Source organism: Haplochromis burtoni, unplaced genomic scaffold (assembly GCF_018398535.1).
Source record: "Haplochromis burtoni strain Fernald_Lab_line unplaced genomic scaffold, NCSU_Asbu1 Contig_79, whole genome shotgun sequence".
Taxonomy (NCBI): Eukaryota; Metazoa; Chordata; class Actinopteri; order Cichliformes; family Cichlidae; genus Haplochromis; species Haplochromis burtoni.
This window is the reverse complement of record NW_024582440.1, coordinates 2,167,861-2,185,693: the sequence shown is the minus strand read 5'-3', so window position 1 is coordinate 2,185,693 and position 17,833 is coordinate 2,167,861. Positions and strand designations below refer to the sequence as shown.

General features: G+C 41.6%; 1 protein-coding gene across 8 annotated transcripts in view; it reads right to left on the bottom strand.

The window, feature by feature from the left end:
* Window positions 1-76: 76 nt before the first annotated feature.
* ppfia4 (PTPRF interacting protein alpha 4) overlaps window positions 77-17,833 on the bottom strand; it is a 77,113-nt gene continuing 59,356 nt past the window's right edge. For 3 of the 8 annotated variants that reach the window (XM_005924676.3, XM_005924677.3, XM_014334349.2), the window contains 25 exons: window positions 16,626-16,847; window positions 14,462-14,596; window positions 13,619-13,753; window positions 13,370-13,453; window positions 12,513-12,644; window positions 12,276-12,338; window positions 11,587-11,678; window positions 11,338-11,467; window positions 10,645-10,841; window positions 8,876-9,104; window positions 8,737-8,772; window positions 8,513-8,634; window positions 8,192-8,304; window positions 7,817-7,898; window positions 7,631-7,712; window positions 7,228-7,428; window positions 6,581-6,643; window positions 6,189-6,215; window positions 4,655-4,830; window positions 4,417-4,514; window positions 3,464-3,639; window positions 2,914-2,982; window positions 2,643-2,829; window positions 2,406-2,503; window positions 77-1,624 (listed from right to left, as the gene is read on the bottom strand). In XM_005924676.3, the coding sequence (XP_005924738.1) occupies window positions 2,445-2,503; window positions 2,643-2,829; window positions 2,914-2,982; window positions 3,464-3,639; window positions 4,417-4,514; window positions 4,655-4,830; window positions 6,189-6,215; window positions 6,581-6,643; window positions 7,228-7,428; window positions 7,631-7,712; window positions 7,817-7,898; window positions 8,192-8,304; window positions 8,513-8,634; window positions 8,737-8,772; window positions 8,876-9,104; window positions 10,645-10,841; window positions 11,338-11,467; window positions 11,587-11,678; window positions 12,276-12,338; window positions 12,513-12,644; window positions 13,370-13,453; window positions 13,619-13,753; window positions 14,462-14,596; window positions 16,626-16,847 (2,910 nt within the window). In that variant the 3' untranslated portion in view covers window positions 77-1,624; window positions 2,406-2,444. The remainder of the gene's footprint in view (window positions 1,625-2,405; window positions 2,504-2,642; window positions 2,830-2,913; window positions 2,983-3,463; window positions 3,640-4,416; window positions 4,515-4,654; window positions 4,831-6,188; window positions 6,216-6,580; window positions 6,644-7,227; window positions 7,429-7,630; window positions 7,713-7,816; window positions 7,899-8,191; window positions 8,305-8,512; window positions 8,635-8,736; window positions 8,773-8,875; window positions 9,105-10,644; window positions 10,842-11,337; window positions 11,468-11,586; window positions 11,679-12,275; window positions 12,339-12,512; window positions 12,645-13,369; window positions 13,454-13,618; window positions 13,754-14,461; window positions 14,597-16,625; window positions 16,848-17,833) is intronic. The other 5 variants (XR_006054541.1, XM_005924678.3, XM_042222084.1 and 2 more) reach the window with 5 other exon arrangements.

The following is a 17,833-nucleotide window of genomic DNA, read 5'->3' as shown; positions in this document are numbered from 1 at the left end:
GCTGTCCAGTGTTGTTTTTAGCCTATAATACAATACGCTGGCACATATAACTTAACAAGGAACACAGGATACCAAATCTTTAAAAAACAGCTTTACTTATGTCTATATAGTGTCATAAATACATTACACTTCTTTTTAAATAGCCAAATAATAAAATCTTGATTTGTCAGCATTGTTTCACACCTGGAATAAAGACACAGTACTCATAGCTGCCACATAGCACGTTACACCTTTTAGACACCTTGGAAAAACTTTTTAAAAAAAAAGAAAAAGAAAAAGATTGTACACCCATCCAGCACTTCACTGGTTCATTTGCTGTGTTCTTATTGGATGAGGAGTTGGTGAGCCAAGAGTACTGACTGCTCAATCAGAGCAACATTAGACAAGTCTGTCACGTGGAGCAGTTTCATGTGGATTTCATTGGCTGATGTTGAGCAGCAGTTTACAGTTTGATTTTGAGAGAATGTAAGGAATCAACAGAGAAGAGCTACAGTGGTCACACTACCATCCACAGAGAAAGTCATGGTCGCATGGCTGGGGCCGGCCTTTTCACACGAAATCTACTAGTCTCAAGCACAGAGACTCATTTAGTCATACACTCTCACACACTCTCTCTCACACACACTTCATATTAAAGGATTCTCTCTATTCTAGGCTACATAGTGTCATACAGAAGGCGAGAGAGGCAGAGAAAGGAGAGGCAACAGCTACATTGTGTTAAAAGAGAAGGAAGAGAAGGAAAAAAGAAGGAATGGGAGAAGAGGCAAAGAGAGAAGTCTGATATTGGACCCATGAACCTGTGAAGAGTCCTTGTGGAAACACACACCTCCCTTAGTGAGTCCCTCCCACCAACGATTCACACACGCACAGCATACAGCAAAAGACACACGAAGGTCCGACACAGAGAGAAAGAGAAAGAAAGAGAAAGAGAGAGAGAACAGTCACTATTGAATACAGGGCATTGGGTTTCATACAGCAATATTATATTGTTTTCCATATATATTCCCAATATATATATATTTATATATATATATTTATATATAATATTTCTATAAAAAACATAAGTCATCCATTTTATATACAGAGATAAATGAGTAATACCTTGCATAACCGGTAGAGGGGTAACGTGTGGTGGGATCTGCCATTTATACAAGTATTCATCATTTTCAAATCCAAACCAACACCTGCTCACCATCTCCTTTAATCTTTTTGACGCTGTTTTCTTGTAAAGGACATGATGACGCAGGAAGATTGGTTTGGGCTTGGCCATGTTGAGACTATTACAACCAGGAAAAAAATCCACAGCTGAGATCAGGGGAGCAGGAGCACAACAACCACAACAACAAGGCTACTGGGAGCACGGGGGTAAACTGGGAGAGACCAGGATGAGCCTCCATTACAGCAGCGAGCGCAGCCAATGTGCACTCTCAAGAGTTCAAAGGTCAGAGTTGGCCTCTGTATTGCACGTGTCCGAAGAAGAGGTGAGAGGTGAAAGTTGGAAGGTGAGGCTGGGCAACAAAGGGACGAAGCCTTCCCTGTGAGGTACCCAGGTCTCCCTCTCCAGATTTGGCATATCACTCTCAAAAGGCCGCAAGCATATGTCCATATAGGTAATGAGAATGCACTAGAAGAGAGAAAAGAAGATGAGGAAAGTGGAATAGAAAAAAAAAGAAAAATTAAGTTGCACCTGCTTCTTGATTCATCAAAGTTATTAAAAATAAGTTATTAAAAATACTGGCGGTTGCCAGAGCTACCCCTCAGTCTCCTAGCAGATCCAACTATGGCATCAATTTCAAAATACCAGATGACATCTTACTTGATTTATTGTGTTCAAAGATTTTCAGAAAACTTGACTTCTGACCTTGACCTTGAGTTCAAGGTCACCAAGATTCAAACTCATCCATTTGGTAACTGCAACTATGGTATGAATTAGAAAATCTTACTTCCTCGAGCTGTCATATTTCTCTACTTGGGTGTTAACGCCATCCACCAGCTCAGGTAGGTGATGACAACATGCTGCCAGTCTTTAGCTCTCTTCCACAGTGTCTCTTTTGTCCTGTCTCCCTGAGCCTGGTTCTACAGGAGGGTTCTTCCTGTTAAAAGGGAGTTTTTCCTTCCCACTATCGCCAAATGCTTGCTCATAGAAGGCATCTTTACCTTAGAATATACAGCGCCTTCAGGCAACTCTTATTGTGATTGAGCTCTCTCTCTATATAAAAAAGAACTGAATTGATTGATGATGATTAAAATTTTGGATACAGCTTCTGCTTTGATTGATCTATTGTATATGCAGTAGTAAACTCTCAGACTTAGCCTGCACACCTTTTGTTAATTGCCTCTTGAAAGTTAGAGTCCTACAATGCTAGCTGTGACCACAGTATCCTGTCCAGCTTCTGTTCGCTTACCTGTCAGCATTAACGCTCCTGTTAGTAAGTAGAGAGTAGTTAACATGAATAGGTCCGCACAGCCGAGGGATCAAGTCTCGGGGTTGCTGGGGGAGGAGCTTGAGAGCATTGCACGCAATTGATTTTGAGCACAGCAAGACAGAGAGGACACGACATGCAGTTAGTCAAGGCAACCACAGTGAGGCTCATAGCTACATACAGAAAATGAACTAGGTATTGCTTAGTATTGTAACATACCTTCAGGTTGAAGCTGTTTCTTGGATGCCAAATTCATAGAAGGTGGCATGGACATGGACGGCATGCGGAAGCCAGCTGGCAGCGTTTCCATGGAGCCTGCCATCATCCCCAGCCCAGTCCCTCCTTCACGTGCCCGAAACCTCTTGCGCCATGATGGAGAGCGTCGAAAGGACTTGTCATCTCCACTCTTCAAAGACAGAAAAGCAAGGTGAGGAAATTTGCCTTCTTCAAACAACACTGTATTTGATTTATATAGCAGCTTGAGAGGTACCTCCTCGAGTCTGCGGTCAGTCCCTAAAGCTAACAGGTTGTTGAATTCCCTCTCCAGAACCTGTCGCGCCTGAAAAACAAAAACCCGTTGAATACAGTAAAACAACCTCTAAATAAAGAAACATTTTTTGGTTGAACATCCATCAATCAGTACATCCCTTTTCTTCTGTATATCCAATTCAGCGTTGCAGGCAGGCTGGAGCCTATGACTTTTAAATATAGACAACTGGGCCAGATTGCTAATGTGTACTGAAACCTGGCCAGAAAATAGTTGAATTCTGGGTAAAGATACCTGTTCACTATACAAAAATCGAATGGGTAAAATGTGTGAGATATTGCAATTTGAAATTAAACACAACTTACTGGTTTATTTTAGGTTTAAGTCAATATTCTGCACAGAGACTTTGGACTTTTTTCATAATTCCTTATAAAATGGACAAAACTATACTTTCAATTTTGTTATACAAAAATCCAACTTTTCTTCCCCTAAAAATCAGTTCAGTCATTCCATGTCGAGTGTAAGGAGTCAATCTATTTTCTTTTATATCCACCTGTGTGTTCTGCATAGGAATCTGCAGGATGAGTGCTAGGCTGCTGTAGTCGAAAGTTTCATCCAGAGCGACGAGCGCTCCATGAACGCCACTCTCCAGCAAGTTGCCGCTATACTCCCTTAGACCAATGGACTGGACCCAGTGGATCACCTGCTCATTGGTCCACACCAAAACATCTACAATAAAGGAAGAATAAATCCGATACATGGTACATACCAATGCTGACAGACTGTCAACATTAATCTGTCCCAAAAAAGCAGTGACACTGTGTAAAATTTTATGTATTATTAACATTATTATATATACCAGAAAATTGCACAAAAATGTTAAATGTTGAGACTGACAAATGTTATTACTTTTTAATATACTGTATATGATTACTGTGAATGATTAATATATCCAAACATTTTTTTAAACAGACCACCCTGAAGTAAAATAAATGTCATTTGTAGAAAAGTTCAGAGAAAGCAATAGAGAGATAATGTGCAGGTCCACATAGTGTCAACTCACGGGCACACTCCCTTTGTTCATTTAAAGCACAGCTGTCAGCCAGCTTTCGAAGTTGGAACAGACGGGGTGTGTGCATGTGTGTGTGTGTGTTTATGCGTGTGTAAACAGGGCAGGATTCTGATCTGACACGACAGCTGAGTCAAGTTCATGTGCTGAACTCAAGGTCAGAAGAGCGAGAGGTCTGGCTAGGTCTAAGTGTGTGCATGTGTCTGTGTGTGTGGAGCACTTTTGGCAAGTGAGGTTTTAGATCATAAGATTGGCTTTTTGACAGTTGAAGGAGCAGCTGTTTGAATGCTCAGTCCAACCTGACGCTATCAGATAAAACCACTAGGTGGTACTCTGGCCTGACGAGACTCTCGCTGTGTCGATGCGTGCTTGCTTATGAATCTGTGTTATGTTTTTTTTTATCACTATGTGTGTATCAGGGTGTGTGTAAACTCTACCTTTCATGTCATGTTGGCTATCCTCTCTTCGCCGCTCTAGGTCTTTCCTGTCATAATTGAGTCTTTTCAAGCACATAATCCCATACTGCAGACTAGCCCTAATACACAGACCGACACAAACACAGAGCAGCACATATACACCATTAGCCTCCTCATCTCCATTGCTAATGCACCCAGTTAGCAGATGAAAGAGAAAGCGGATCAAACAGAAGCTAAGCTAATGGCCACAGCTACAGACCTGTGGAAGCTGTCCACCATTTTGAGGTGGCTCCTTAGGTCCTTCTTGGTCAGATGGTCCAGCATTCTTGCGTCCACCAGACACTCCATGAAGTAGGAGCGGTACTGAGGCAGACCAAGGCTGGGCAGCCATTCATTTCCTATCCACTCATGATTCATGTCTCCATATGCCAAAGTCTGTAAGGGAGAACAGCATCCAATGATGAGTGTAACAGAAAGATGAAAGACTAGAAAAACTCTCTGTGATATTTTTCACAGGGAATAATTTGGACTGAACAATGTTTATGGCTCCATTTTACAAATCTATTACTTCTATATATCACGTGTATATATTATCGCTTCCACTGCATTTTATGTACATATATTAAAAAAATCTGTCTTCTAGTGTATTTTACTTTACACGGTACCACTTTTACATAGTACAAATCTATCTTTCTCTATCTATCTGTCCCTGAGGCAATCTGGGTTATGCTAATATCTTAGTGGTACAGTGAGACAAATAAGTAGCACTCATGTTTTTCTTAGCCAGAAATGTTTTCAGTGCTTTTTATACCCCTGTTAACAGACTCAAGAATGCTAACAACAGACTTAATATTTTGTTTACATTCAACAACAGCTGCTGGTTAAGCTATATAACCCACCTATTAATAGGTAGAAAATAATTATCACTTCATATCATTGTTATATATTTATGTCATACGCTATTATTATTTATATATAATCTGAAAACAAAGTTGACTTAAAGGTACAGTCATTCATTTTTGAGTGTTTATTTTATTTATATCTACACACTGATAATTACATCTTCCAACAAACTGATGGATCCTCATAAACTTAGAATTACTCCATTAACAAATACATAGAAATAACTGCTGGTTTGTGTTACCCCTCCATCTTGTATACAGTGGTGGAGATGGAGATCGCCATTTTTCCTAATCAAGTTTTATGCGTGTGGCCAGAGACCGGCCACAGACGTAGAACGCCAGTTTTATATCCTCCATCAGAATGAATAGATATGGACACCTGGCATATCGACAGCTACAGATCGCCCACAGATGATCGGCAGCCAGAGTGTTTTGTCCTATAGCAGCCACCGTAACTGAAGCGGAAGGGTGAGTGCAATTTTCTATCTACCGGTACTGATATCTATTGGTTTTATCTATTTTACACACTGTAACCTGAATTGTAACTTTATTTAAGTGTGTACCTGTCCAGCTATCTACATGGGGACCACTTTGAGTTTTTGATCATCAAAGCGAGGACATATCACACAGTGAGGACCCGAATGCTAGTCCTTAGAGTCCTCACACCCTTTCACACCAAGGCCTGTTTGAGGTTTATAACCTTTTTAGGTTTAATATCAGATAACAGATAACAATAGCAGTGAGAAAGTGATAAGGAAGGGGCAAAAGAATGCATTATGTTGTCGCATGTCCTCACAAGAGTAGCCACACAATTGTGGCAATATCTGTGTGTGAGCCTCTGTGCACTTTCACTCTGTATGTAGACAGATTTTTGCAGATCAGCAGCCTCACCTGTGCCCAGCTGCCTTCCTCATTCTCCTGAGTAGCAGCATGGTAAAGATAATGTTTGAGTTAGAGAGACAGGAGCTAATCAAGCACACACATACTAAACATTCAGAAACATACGCACGCAAGATCTCTGCAGTAATTACATATCAGCACTCGTAGTATTAATTGACCTTTGTATGAAGACGCAGATCACATGACCACAGTTTACATCAGTTAGCATCCAATCCACATACAAATACCAGCAGAAGCATTGATGCATATTAGTGTATGGTTTAGTCGACATTTGAAAGGGGTCTTCCAGGAGAGGACATATGTGTGTCACGGTGGGGACAGCGTGAGCGTGAGAGGGTGTCAGGTGGGGGTAATGGGGAAGGGAGCACCCAGATGGTACTAACCGCTTTAGTGGAGGAAGCCAGGTTCTCCATCTCTTCATGAGTCACCCACACATTTCCGGAGGACTGCTCAGAGGACGAGAACACACCCAAACACACACACACAGACATGAAAAAAAAAAAAAATCATGCATACACGCAGGCGCACACAAACACACCCAAGAATGCACTCATGTATATTTTCACACATTTCAACCCCCACGCACCCACACACACAGACAAAAAGACACACACACACAGAGACAAACATTGTGTTGAGTGATGCCAAGGGAGGGAGTGTATTTCAGGCAGGTAGCTTGTAGCTTTATCTGGCACTAGTTGTGTGTTGTTTCCCCACGGTAACCCATGCAATTTATGGCAGCTGAAAAGGACAAGTCAGCCTAGTTGAAGGCATGAATCAAGCCTCTACTGCAGTCTGAACAGAAGCACAAAAAAAGTGTGAGGAGGCATCACTTGAGAGTGCAGAGTGAAGCTTAAGACGAAAAGTGGATCAGCTTTTGAAAAACTGTTCATGTCACATTCCTGGATTTTTTTTTCTTTGCTCGAGGAGCTTATTTACTCATGTATTAAGTATTTATGTTTGCATAATTACGTGCCTGTAAGAAACATTTAGTTGTGTTATCTGAGGTGCAGTGGGTGTGTTTGTTTACCGTTCTGGAAGTGAGCGGCGCAGAGGGGCTGGTGAGAGAGACCATCTCCTGGATGGCCAAGCGGAGTTTGAGCCGGTGCAGAGGGTTGCTGATGCCAATCTCCCGCTGGATCTCTGTGTCTGACAGAGCTGACATGATGGCTCCGCTCTTCACGTTGGCACGACAAGCTGCCACATACCAGGCTGGCATACCCACCCACAGCTGGTGAGAGTCATCAAGACATTCAACGTCATTACCACTCTCCCCATAAATGGTCATAATTATAGAAGAAGTTAGTGCAGATCGGGCCACGTGTCAGCTCGGTAACTGATAATACTGCATTCATCTCCTACAGATGGCAGCCTGGCATAAATAGAGGTCACTTTTATGGAAACTGGGAAGGGTTTGCAGATTAGTGGAATACCTCTAGCCATGAGACAACAGTAGGCCCATCCCACTGAGCAAATGGCAGGCCTTTTTTTCTTGCATCTTCCAGAAGTTCATGCCTAAGGAGGGTATTAAAAGTAAAGGCAGACATGTAAGTAAATAATAAAAAAAGATGGCTTTCTAAATCATTTTAGCAACAACTGAAAAACAAATTGATCATTACTTTTTCTTCAGTCTTCGGTCCCTCTCAGCCTGCGTGCCCAGTTTTCCCAGAGTCATAGTGTCACCGATCCCCATCTCAAAGTCTGAAATATGACACCCTCAAAATATTGATTCTTCGTACTTGATAAACATAAAGCACAGATTTTGAGTAAAATGCAACTGAAACATATAAAATCAAAGATTTATTTATCAGTCAAATAATTAATCATTCATGTAACATTTTATATGGTACTTGTGTAACAAAATGACATGCAAGATTTACATGTAATTAAATTAGTTTAAATAAGTATATGTGTCTCTTTCTCTGTAAATGCACAATCACTCATACAGTGTGGATGAACGTGGGCAGTTATGTGGTTTGTAGTCTGCAATGTACCTGATAAAGCTGGTAGAGGCTGTCCTTCCCTGCTAACAGTTTGGTCCATTCGTCCCTTCTCTTTTTTTCCAAACAATCGCCCAATGGATGATTTGATTCCTTTCTTCTGTTTGCTGCAGCAAAGAGTAGCCAAAATAGTATTAATATGGCATTTACATTACCATCAACAATAATTTGGTGCCCACAGAGGACATAGTAGTATGTTTTTGTTAAATCTGGTACTTAGACCTTTGCCTTTGTCCTCTCCAGTGTGACACAGTTTGTCTTCATTTACTCGCTGCGTGTTACTGTTAGTGTGAGCGTGTGAATGTGTGTATTTACCCTCGTCCATCCTCCAAACTGCCAGTGAACTGGGCAAAATTGGTTTCCAGCCGTAAACTGCGGGGGGAAGAAGGAGGTGATGTCTCACACTTGATAGTTGCTTTGTCCACTTCCACTGGGGACTGAAAAAAACAAAGGTGACTCAGCTTAGATGGAAAAGTAGACAGTGAGACAAACAGTCAAAAACCCAGACTGTTGGATATAAGATACATTTGCAAACTTACTGCTACTTTCCTTCTGTGTTTTCTCAAGTCGCTTGGCTAAAAGAAACAAAACAGCACATGGTAAGATCACTTTTGTTTAACTTCCACATACTGCTGTCTGTGTGTATATGACAGGCTTAGCGCGTGTGTGCTTTCTGACCAGAGTCATTATGCCTAGATGGTGGCTGGTATTGCGCCCGTGATGTTTGGGTGTAGAGTGGCCGCTGGTGGGTGGGGAGGAGGATGATGCCAGCGACTGAGCAGTGGCGGAAGTGGGCAGGGCCCGTGGTCGTAGCGTCACATTGAGTCCGTCCATGCTGCCGCTGTTCACGCGAGACTCAATCTCGTCGGAGCGCAGGTCTGCAGACTCCCTCTCTACCTGAATCATCCTGGTCACACGCACACGCACAGATACCCGGTAAAGTCGAGCACTTGGCCTGCTGTCTCTTAACTAACTCGTACGTTACAGATAATATATTTGCAGTGATCGATAAAGTAATTTAAAATCCATAATAATTACTTTCCTATTTACTTTGAATTTTTTTTCATCTTTAGTTCTTGTTCTGCACGCAGTGATAAAATGTTTCTTGTTTTCAGTAAATCTAGGAAACGGTAATATATGATATTAAATAAACTGGTTAAAGTGTGATGAAAAAGAGCAATAATCCCAAAATAATGGATATAAAACACCATTAGTGTAACTACGATTTTATTGCTTTGAGGGAGTGTGGCTCTTTTGCAGCATAATCAGCAGCTACTTTGCAATTTCTTTCCTGCAGCATATTGTGAGGTGTCAAAATGAGGACCTTGTTTAGTATAAACTGTTAAAAAAAAAGAAAAAGAAAATAGCATCCTGTTTCAGCAGGAAAAATAAGTGAAAGGTTCTATCAACCTGAAATCATCTCTGTGTCTATTTTTTGTATACAGTAATTGCATTTTGTTTCTGCCTTCCCCTTGATGATTTACTCACAACTGTACTTCTCACTTTTTTCTTTTTTGCATTTATCCGTTGACTCTTTAAAAGCTCTTTTAATCAGGAAGTTGAATTCACAAAGTCCTGAATGATCAGGTTTCATCGCATCTTAAAAGCCTCACAGTACCATATTATTACAATAGAGCAGCCTTACTTATGGTTCATAGAGGTTCCAAAAGTAGAGGCCGAGCCTTCAGCTATCTTCTTGCATGGAACCAGTGTCCAGACCTTTTTTTTTTTCAGAGCTAAACCTTCCCCATTGCTTTTAATATTAAGATTAAAAGACATCTTTTTGATCAAACTTTCCATTATGTGTGTATTAGATGACCTTGAAACACCTGTCAGTTATGCTGCTATAGAGTCAGCCTTCTGGAGACCTCCCATGATACACTGAGCACCTCCTCTCCTCTGCTTTCCTTTCTTTCACTGTCAATGCATTTATTATATGCCAGTAGCTTTGTGCCTTCTCTCTGGCGTAGTTTGTGCTTTGTCCTTTATGCTTTTTTGTTATCTTTTTGTGCCCTCCTTCCTCACTTTGGTTACTCGTCTACACAACTGTTCACAGCAGACGGCCTCTATTCCTGAGCCTGGAGGTGTCTTTTTGTTATAATGAAGTTTTTTTGTTTCCACTACTGCTTGCCCATAGGGGATCAGTGGATCATTAGTTTTCTATCTGTATTATTATAGGGTCTTTATGTTACAGTATGGGGACCTTGAGATGACTCTAAATAAAATGTCTCTATCGGTCATGGTGCATTCTGTCTGACTCCGGGCCTTTTTTTCAGCACCTTTATTTAGTTGCACAGTCGTCATCATGTTCCTTTTCATGTAGCTGGTTTGGTATTGTATTTGGTATTGTGAACTTTTCCTATCTGTATCTTTTTTCTTGGTGTTGCACTGATCCCAACTTCCCCACGGGGACTGAAGCTGCAATGTAATGTGCCTGTAAACGCCACCTTATCTCTTCATTGATAGCATCAAGCTGCTCCTGCAGCATGAGGGCCAGAGTCTGAGCATCTGATTGACCGCTGGGGGAAAGCAGGGCTGAGCTAACATCATCATCCAGGTCTGACTCTGCTTCAATGTCGCTGCCAAGGAGGTGGCTGACGCTCCCACGCAGAGATGGGTAGTCCTGTTCAAACACCGCACACACCTAAAGAGAGCATATACACATTGGCATACGCACACCAACAATGGTTATTTTTTAATACAACACAAATACAACACATCCTTGAAAAAAACACATATAAATATACATAAAGAACGTGTTGCATGGATGAGTCCTGATTAAATGCAATACACTTAAAAATCACTATATGACACTTGTGGCCAGCTATGAGAATAAATGGATGAACAGGAAACTTACATCACACAGCATGTCCATGGCAGCAAGTGAGAGAGACAGGAAGACACAGAGGTTAGTAGAAAATGGGAAGTTAGGCATGAGGATCATCACACATCAGCCAAGCACTGACACTTACTAGCAAAGCAGATATGAACCTGGATTAAGCACCCGTAAGCAGCTGCATGTGGTTAGAAGAGCAGTTGAAATGAGATCTCGATCTCTGCAATCATGTTTGTGTGTGTATGCAAGGAGCTGTGGGGTTTCTTTGGGGATATGAAAAAAACCCAAAAAACACAATAACCACCTTGTTTGGGTCGTCTCGCAGCGCTGAAAGTCTGCCCTTTTGTGCCCGCCTGATCACAGTTGTGCTGTAGTGGCCATCCTGGCCCTCAACCACGGAGAAGCGAAGATCGCTGGAGCTACCCAAGTGAGATCTGCAATTTTATACGTGGAACAGATCAGAAAAAATGACGGATAGTACGGTAAAGTATAAATGGTGGTATGAGGGAGGACAGAGGAACGAGGAGGAACGCAGAGGAACAGCTATATGTACCGAGGGTGAGTTCCATCTCCAAAAGCCCCACTGCGGCGTTTCAAATGGTCAATCTCATTTCTTAGCTTGTCAATCTCTCCAATCAGACGTTCCTAAAGGAAAAATGGAGGCATTATGGACAATAGATTTTTTTTCTTAAGCAAAAAATAGCAAGACTAAGGCTAAGTAAAAGTCCAAGTAAAAAGTCTAGCTTACAAAAATATTTGATCAAGGATGAATATTCTATTAAGTATTAAAGAAAAATGTGTGCTCAGCCTTAGAACAACTAAAGTACTAAATGGATATTGGTTGTTTGTGCACTAAGTATAAGAGAAATAGAGACATATTGACCTGACTCTGTGTGAAAGTAACAAAATCTTCCAGGTCACTGTGCCATGCCAAAATTAGCCTTGCTTATAGCAAATATTCCCAATAGGTTTGACTAACTCTTGAAGGTGGTTAGCTAGTTTTTAAAGTGGAGGTCATTTCAGCTACTTTTTGTATGGTTGTGGGAAATTTAATCCATAACATGACTTGATTCATATCACCTCCTAAAAATTTGTATGAAATTAAAAGAGTCAAGACACATGGACAAGAAAACTGTATTTTTGTAAAAAGTCACCAGTTATTATGAGGCAGGAACGTTGAAAGCAAGAAGACAATTGTGTTTTTTTAATGGTTTTTAGGTGATTCACCAAAGCCATACTAACCCTGGTGTGGTGAAATTCTTCAAGTTGTTTCTGGCAGTTCTCGAGGTCCTGAATGAGAGCGTTCTGAGAAAAAACAAAACAAAACAATAGAAACCAGACATGACCCTGCATCTGAACAGATCTGTCCTCTAAGAAGAACATGTCTTGTACTGCGCATTAATTTGGTTTGTGAACCATAAACAACAACAATATGAGATGATGCTGTTGCTTTGATGAGCGCGTGTACACAGGCCTTGCCTTGTCCTCCAGGGCAGCCATGCGTTCTTTCAAATGTAGCTGCAGCCTTTCATTGGACTCGGTGAGCAGACGATCCACAGTGTCAGATAAACGCTTGTTGTGCTCCTCGTTCATTTTCTCCCTCTGACGAGCCTGATGAGCAGAGACGGAGAAACCAGACGAGAGGAATGACATCATCAAATTTTCTCTTTGATACAGACTCAACGTGGGTGTATTTATGCAGCTAATCAGGCATCTCTACACGGATTAAAGGATGAAGTGTGTATTTAGCCCTAGATCACCAGCTGCCAGATATAGGTCTTCTTGGCCAACAATGGATCTAACAGTCTGAATGATTTAATTACAGTCATTTACATCATGATAAAAAAGGGGGGTTAAATGGCTTCTCTTAAACGTGAAGCGCTCTGCTTAATATGTACTCTGCAGTAATTTAATTCACCTAAATTGACATGGGGAAACACAAACACCCATCTGCATCCTCAGAAAGCTCTTTTTACTAAATATAGTCATGAGATCGCATGGAGAGCGAGAGAAATTAGCCTTGCGTGAATTATTCAGAGTCTAAAGATAGCAGCCAATCAGTCTTATAGGGGAGAGGGGTGTGTGTGCATGTGTTGCAGCAAGATATGTGAATTTGGTTTGAATTCATGCAACAGTGCACCGGGAAAATAAAGAACTCTTCTTGAATGTGTGTTTCCTGTGTGTTTGCGTATGTACATGTATGCATGAGGGAGCACACAGCCAAGAGTCAAGGCATCCAGCTAATGTGGGGCATCAGCCCGCACGTGCACGCATTATCGTGAGAGGTCAGAGAGAACCTGCAGGGCTGCTGCACACATACACACAGGCACACACACCCTTCCTAGCTCCTGGTTCTTCTCCTCCAGTTGTGACTCCAGCTGTCTGAGCCGCTCCTCCACGTTGCCATGGCGTTCCTCGGCCTGCAGGGGGAGACACGCACATGTCTGTACAACTGCCTCAAGAAGAACACTGCTCTCCTGCAATCTTATCTATGTTTTTTATTTGTAAGCCATGTGAATCTTGTTATATCAGTAACATTTGCAAAAGCTTCTACAGCTTTGTGTGTGTGTGTGTGTGTGTGTTACCTTGGAGAGCGCTGCCACTCTCTGTGCCAGTTCAGCCTCTACCTCTGGCAGTGTCTCAGCCTTCCTCATGGTCTGAGCCAGCCTCTGCTCTGCCATCTCCAGCATCTCCTGCAGCTGGCGCACCTTCTCCTCACTCTGACAGACAGACAGACAGACAGACAGACACACACACACACGCACACACACACACACACGCACACACACGAGTGATATTATTGCAATCACAAGAGAGGTGTAATCAGTCTACTGCAGCCAGCGAGTAGCAAGGACATAACATATGGTCATTCACAGAGGATGTTGCTGGTGTTTCCCATGCGGAGCTGAACTTAGATTCACCCTGAACTACACATGAACCTCGGAGCAGCGTGTTTCGATTGCTCACTCACTGACGATAATACTCTCCCAAACTTTAAATGTATTTTTGCAGATGGCCGAGGCATGAAATATTAAAAAGAAATAAAAACAGCACACATAAGCCTGGATGCACAATTAATACACTCATGTCACAGTGTATCAAAATAAATGTGATATTTCTGGTATCCCTTAACAACACATTAACATTATAAAACAGTCAAGGATGCCTGAATACAGCAGAGGAATGAAAACATTCTTAAAAACGGACTGAATGGCTGTTTATGACAGAAATGCCTACCTTGTTGTTTGTTTAGAAAGGTGACATTAAGCAGGTCAACCATCATCTATTTCCACTTAACTTTTGTTTTAAAAACAATTATCTACAAATGCATGTTTCTGAATGACAATTATGCACTCAGCCTGTAATAAAGCTCATTATGCAGACTGTTGGGTTTTTAACTGTGTGTGGCTAATGCTGCCGAGTGTTACCTGTCGGTGCAGGGAGTCCTTGGTGGCTAGTTCGTTTTCCAACTTGTCGTTGAGGTCGTGGATGTGTGTCGTCTCTCGCTGAGCAGCCAGATAGCGTTTCTCCAATGTCGTTATCCTCTCCTCCATATCTTCTCTCTGCAGGTGGAGAAACACAACATTAACAATCAAGTCATATAGTAACAGTCGATCATGTCTACTACACTTGCAGGGAGCAAATGTTTTTAGCTAAGCTTTAGTTTTTATCCATCTCCAGGTTTTCATCAGTGCATTTTTAAACATTCAAGAAAATTTAAACTGTACACTGATCAAAATGGCTACGCTGCTACGCTGGACCAAGATGGAAGTGACTGCTAAGTGATCCTTGTTTACTGCTTATACTGTACTTCTCCCCTGTGTATAACCAGATAGATAGTATACCGATTTATTTTTCAGTATTCAGTTAATGTTTGCCACGGTTCCTAAATTAAAGAAACACACTTTATCCAGGAGATGTATGGGAACTCTGTCGGTCATTTTAAAGAAAAAAGACTCCATCGCTGGATTCATCATCTCTGGGAATGAGGAAAACTCATTCATGTATGTCCAACACTTAGTTGGAATATCGGCTGACAACAAACGCTACCTTTTCTCCTGAATCACAGACGGGAAGTAAGCAACTGCTCCATCCTCCTGTCACAGCCCTGCCCTGAGCAAAGCTTGTGGCAAAATGTGTGCTAAAACTGCCTGTTGTGTCTGATTAGCTTTAAGTTGTTTCCAGTCGTTTCTGGTCCCTGTACAGCTGCAGCGAGAGCTTGGGTCGCATTGCCAGCGGTAAGTCACACTGAGCAGGCTGGCCTGCACTTTGTCACCGATTCTGTTCATAATATTTATGGACAGAATTTCTAGGGGCAGCCGGAGGTGGAGGGTAGAGGGTTTGGTGGTCTTTGAATATTGTCTCTGCTTTTTGCAGATGATGTGGTTCTGGTAGCTTCATCAGACAGTGACCTCCGGCTTGCACTGTGGCTGTTTGCAGCTGAGTGTGAAACATTGGATGAGAAGTAACACTTTTGACTATTAGGTCATGACTCTCAGATGGATAAGGGCGGTGTGCACACTCCAGGTCTAGCATGAGTTGCTACACCATATGGAAGAATTTAAGCATCTTAGGGTCCTGTTCACGTGATGGTGGAGTGGAAGACCAACAGGCAGGTTGGTGCTGATGTCAATTTATAGGTCAATTGTGTTTACATTCCACCCTCACCTATGGTCATGGGTGACTATAATAATAAGACCAGGGATACAAGTGGGAGAAATGAAGGCTGAGGAGGTTGGTTATTTCAGCGGGACTCAGACTAAAGCCACTACTCCACACTAATAGGAGACAATTTAGTTGGTTTGGGCATCTGATCAGGATGCCCCCGGGATGTGTCTCGGTGAGTAGTTGTGGTACAGGACATGCTGAAGAGGACTGACTGGTTTTTGGTTTCAATATGACCCAGACCAAGAGTTTTTTCATATATACAAATACAACAAAAAACAATGTTTACTTGAAATTACTGAAAATGAACAGATACTAGAGTCAAAGGAAGCTTTAAAATAATAGTATGGATTACACTTGGAATAAAAGTTTTATTAGAGAAAAGCAAAGTTTTTTGTTTTGCATAATATGCTAACTAATAGTAACTTTGCAATAATTATAATATTTCTTTCTTGATATTAATATTAATTGCATAACTAATGTTGCTTTGAAAAGAAATCTATTAAATATTAAAGAAGTATATTAAATATATTGGTGGAATAAGGGTCACTAATATTATATACATTATATATACATATTTTATATATATTTGTAAAGTTCATTACATATTTTCCCAAAATGTAATGAACTTTAAAAAGTTTCTTCTAATTAATTACTTGAAATAGCTACATCCACAATACACAAATCTATCTGCCTTTATGCAATGTGGTCTTTTTGAAGGACTGAGAATATGACTCAATGGCATAAGAAGAATCTTGTTACTTTGTGAAATAACAAGATAGGGAGTAATAGAGGTCCACGACATTTCCTCATAAATCAGCAACTGATTTATGAGGAAAATGTTTAAATTTTTCTTCCTTGCAAAGTTGAACATTTGCTTGCTCCCAGAACCAAAGCACATTTTTTGACTCCATCCTTTACTGTCACCTCTCTCTGTTCCCTCTGTTGTTTGATTGACAGCTCCTCGCTGCGGCTCAGTTCTCTGCGTGCATTCGCAAGCTCTGCCTCGAGCTCAGTGACGCGGTGGTTAAGAGTGGCACAGTGCTCGCGGCTTTGAGCCAGCTCTTTATTGGTCCGATCCAGCAGCTCCTGAAGCTCAGATGCCCTGCTGCCGTCATCGTGGGCATCTATAGAGCCATTGGGAAGTCTCTGTAAGGCAGACACATACAATTAGCAGATCCATCATTATATACACTTTTCACATAAAATGCATCTCATGTATTACACAGATGCAAATCTACATGCTGTGTTTGGAGGGTATCTGATAAAGTTCTTGTTTTAGAGTTTTAGAGCTGATAAAGTTCTTGAGTGACCTAGATCAGAGTGGTGGGTTTTATGCATACAGGGTTGGGTTATGTGAGGGTGGTAGGCTGCTATGTTGTTGTTTTGATGTTGTTTCTCTTCTTTCCAAAGCTCAGAGTGCAGTTAATTCCAGGCTCTTAATTAAACAAATCTTCAGGGACACATTCAGACAGCAACGCAGTGGGCAGCCAAAGTTAGTAGGACCCCCTCTGCTCCGTTGTGTTTCCATTTTGCCTGTGCATGACTTCCTTACAGAAACGTAAAGATTCACACAAATGCCCGGGGAAATAGGGCTAAATAGTGTGAAACTGTGTAATATGGCACACCTGGGGATCCATGAGTGGCTCCCTGTGACTGTAAAACAGCGTGGTACGAGCTCACGAACTAAGAGTGTGTCACTATCACTGTGTAGGACCCTGTAATGCTGAAAACAGCATTTTCATTTTTTTGCTTTCTTGAATAAAAATATTCCTCACTGAGGGCTGGTTGCAACATCAGTCCGTTCTCACTCTCAACTTGTCAGGACTCGTCGGCTTTAGTGGCGTTTTTCACAGTGCAGGGTGGGCTAGCAGAGGTCACACAGAAGTCCCAGATGTGATAAGGCCAAAGGGATGTGGTGATGTTGTCATTGTCGGGGGACATGCAGTGATGACACTAGGAGCAGGTAACTGCTGTAGCCAAGAAAATGTCAGAGGTGCTTGACAGAAAAAGAGATTTTTGCCTTATATTGAATCTTTTATGTTGTGAAATGGGGTATACACCCCCATCACCATCAACGGCGCTGCTGTGGAGAGAGTGAGCAGCTTCCGCTTCCTTGGTGTACATCTGGCTTA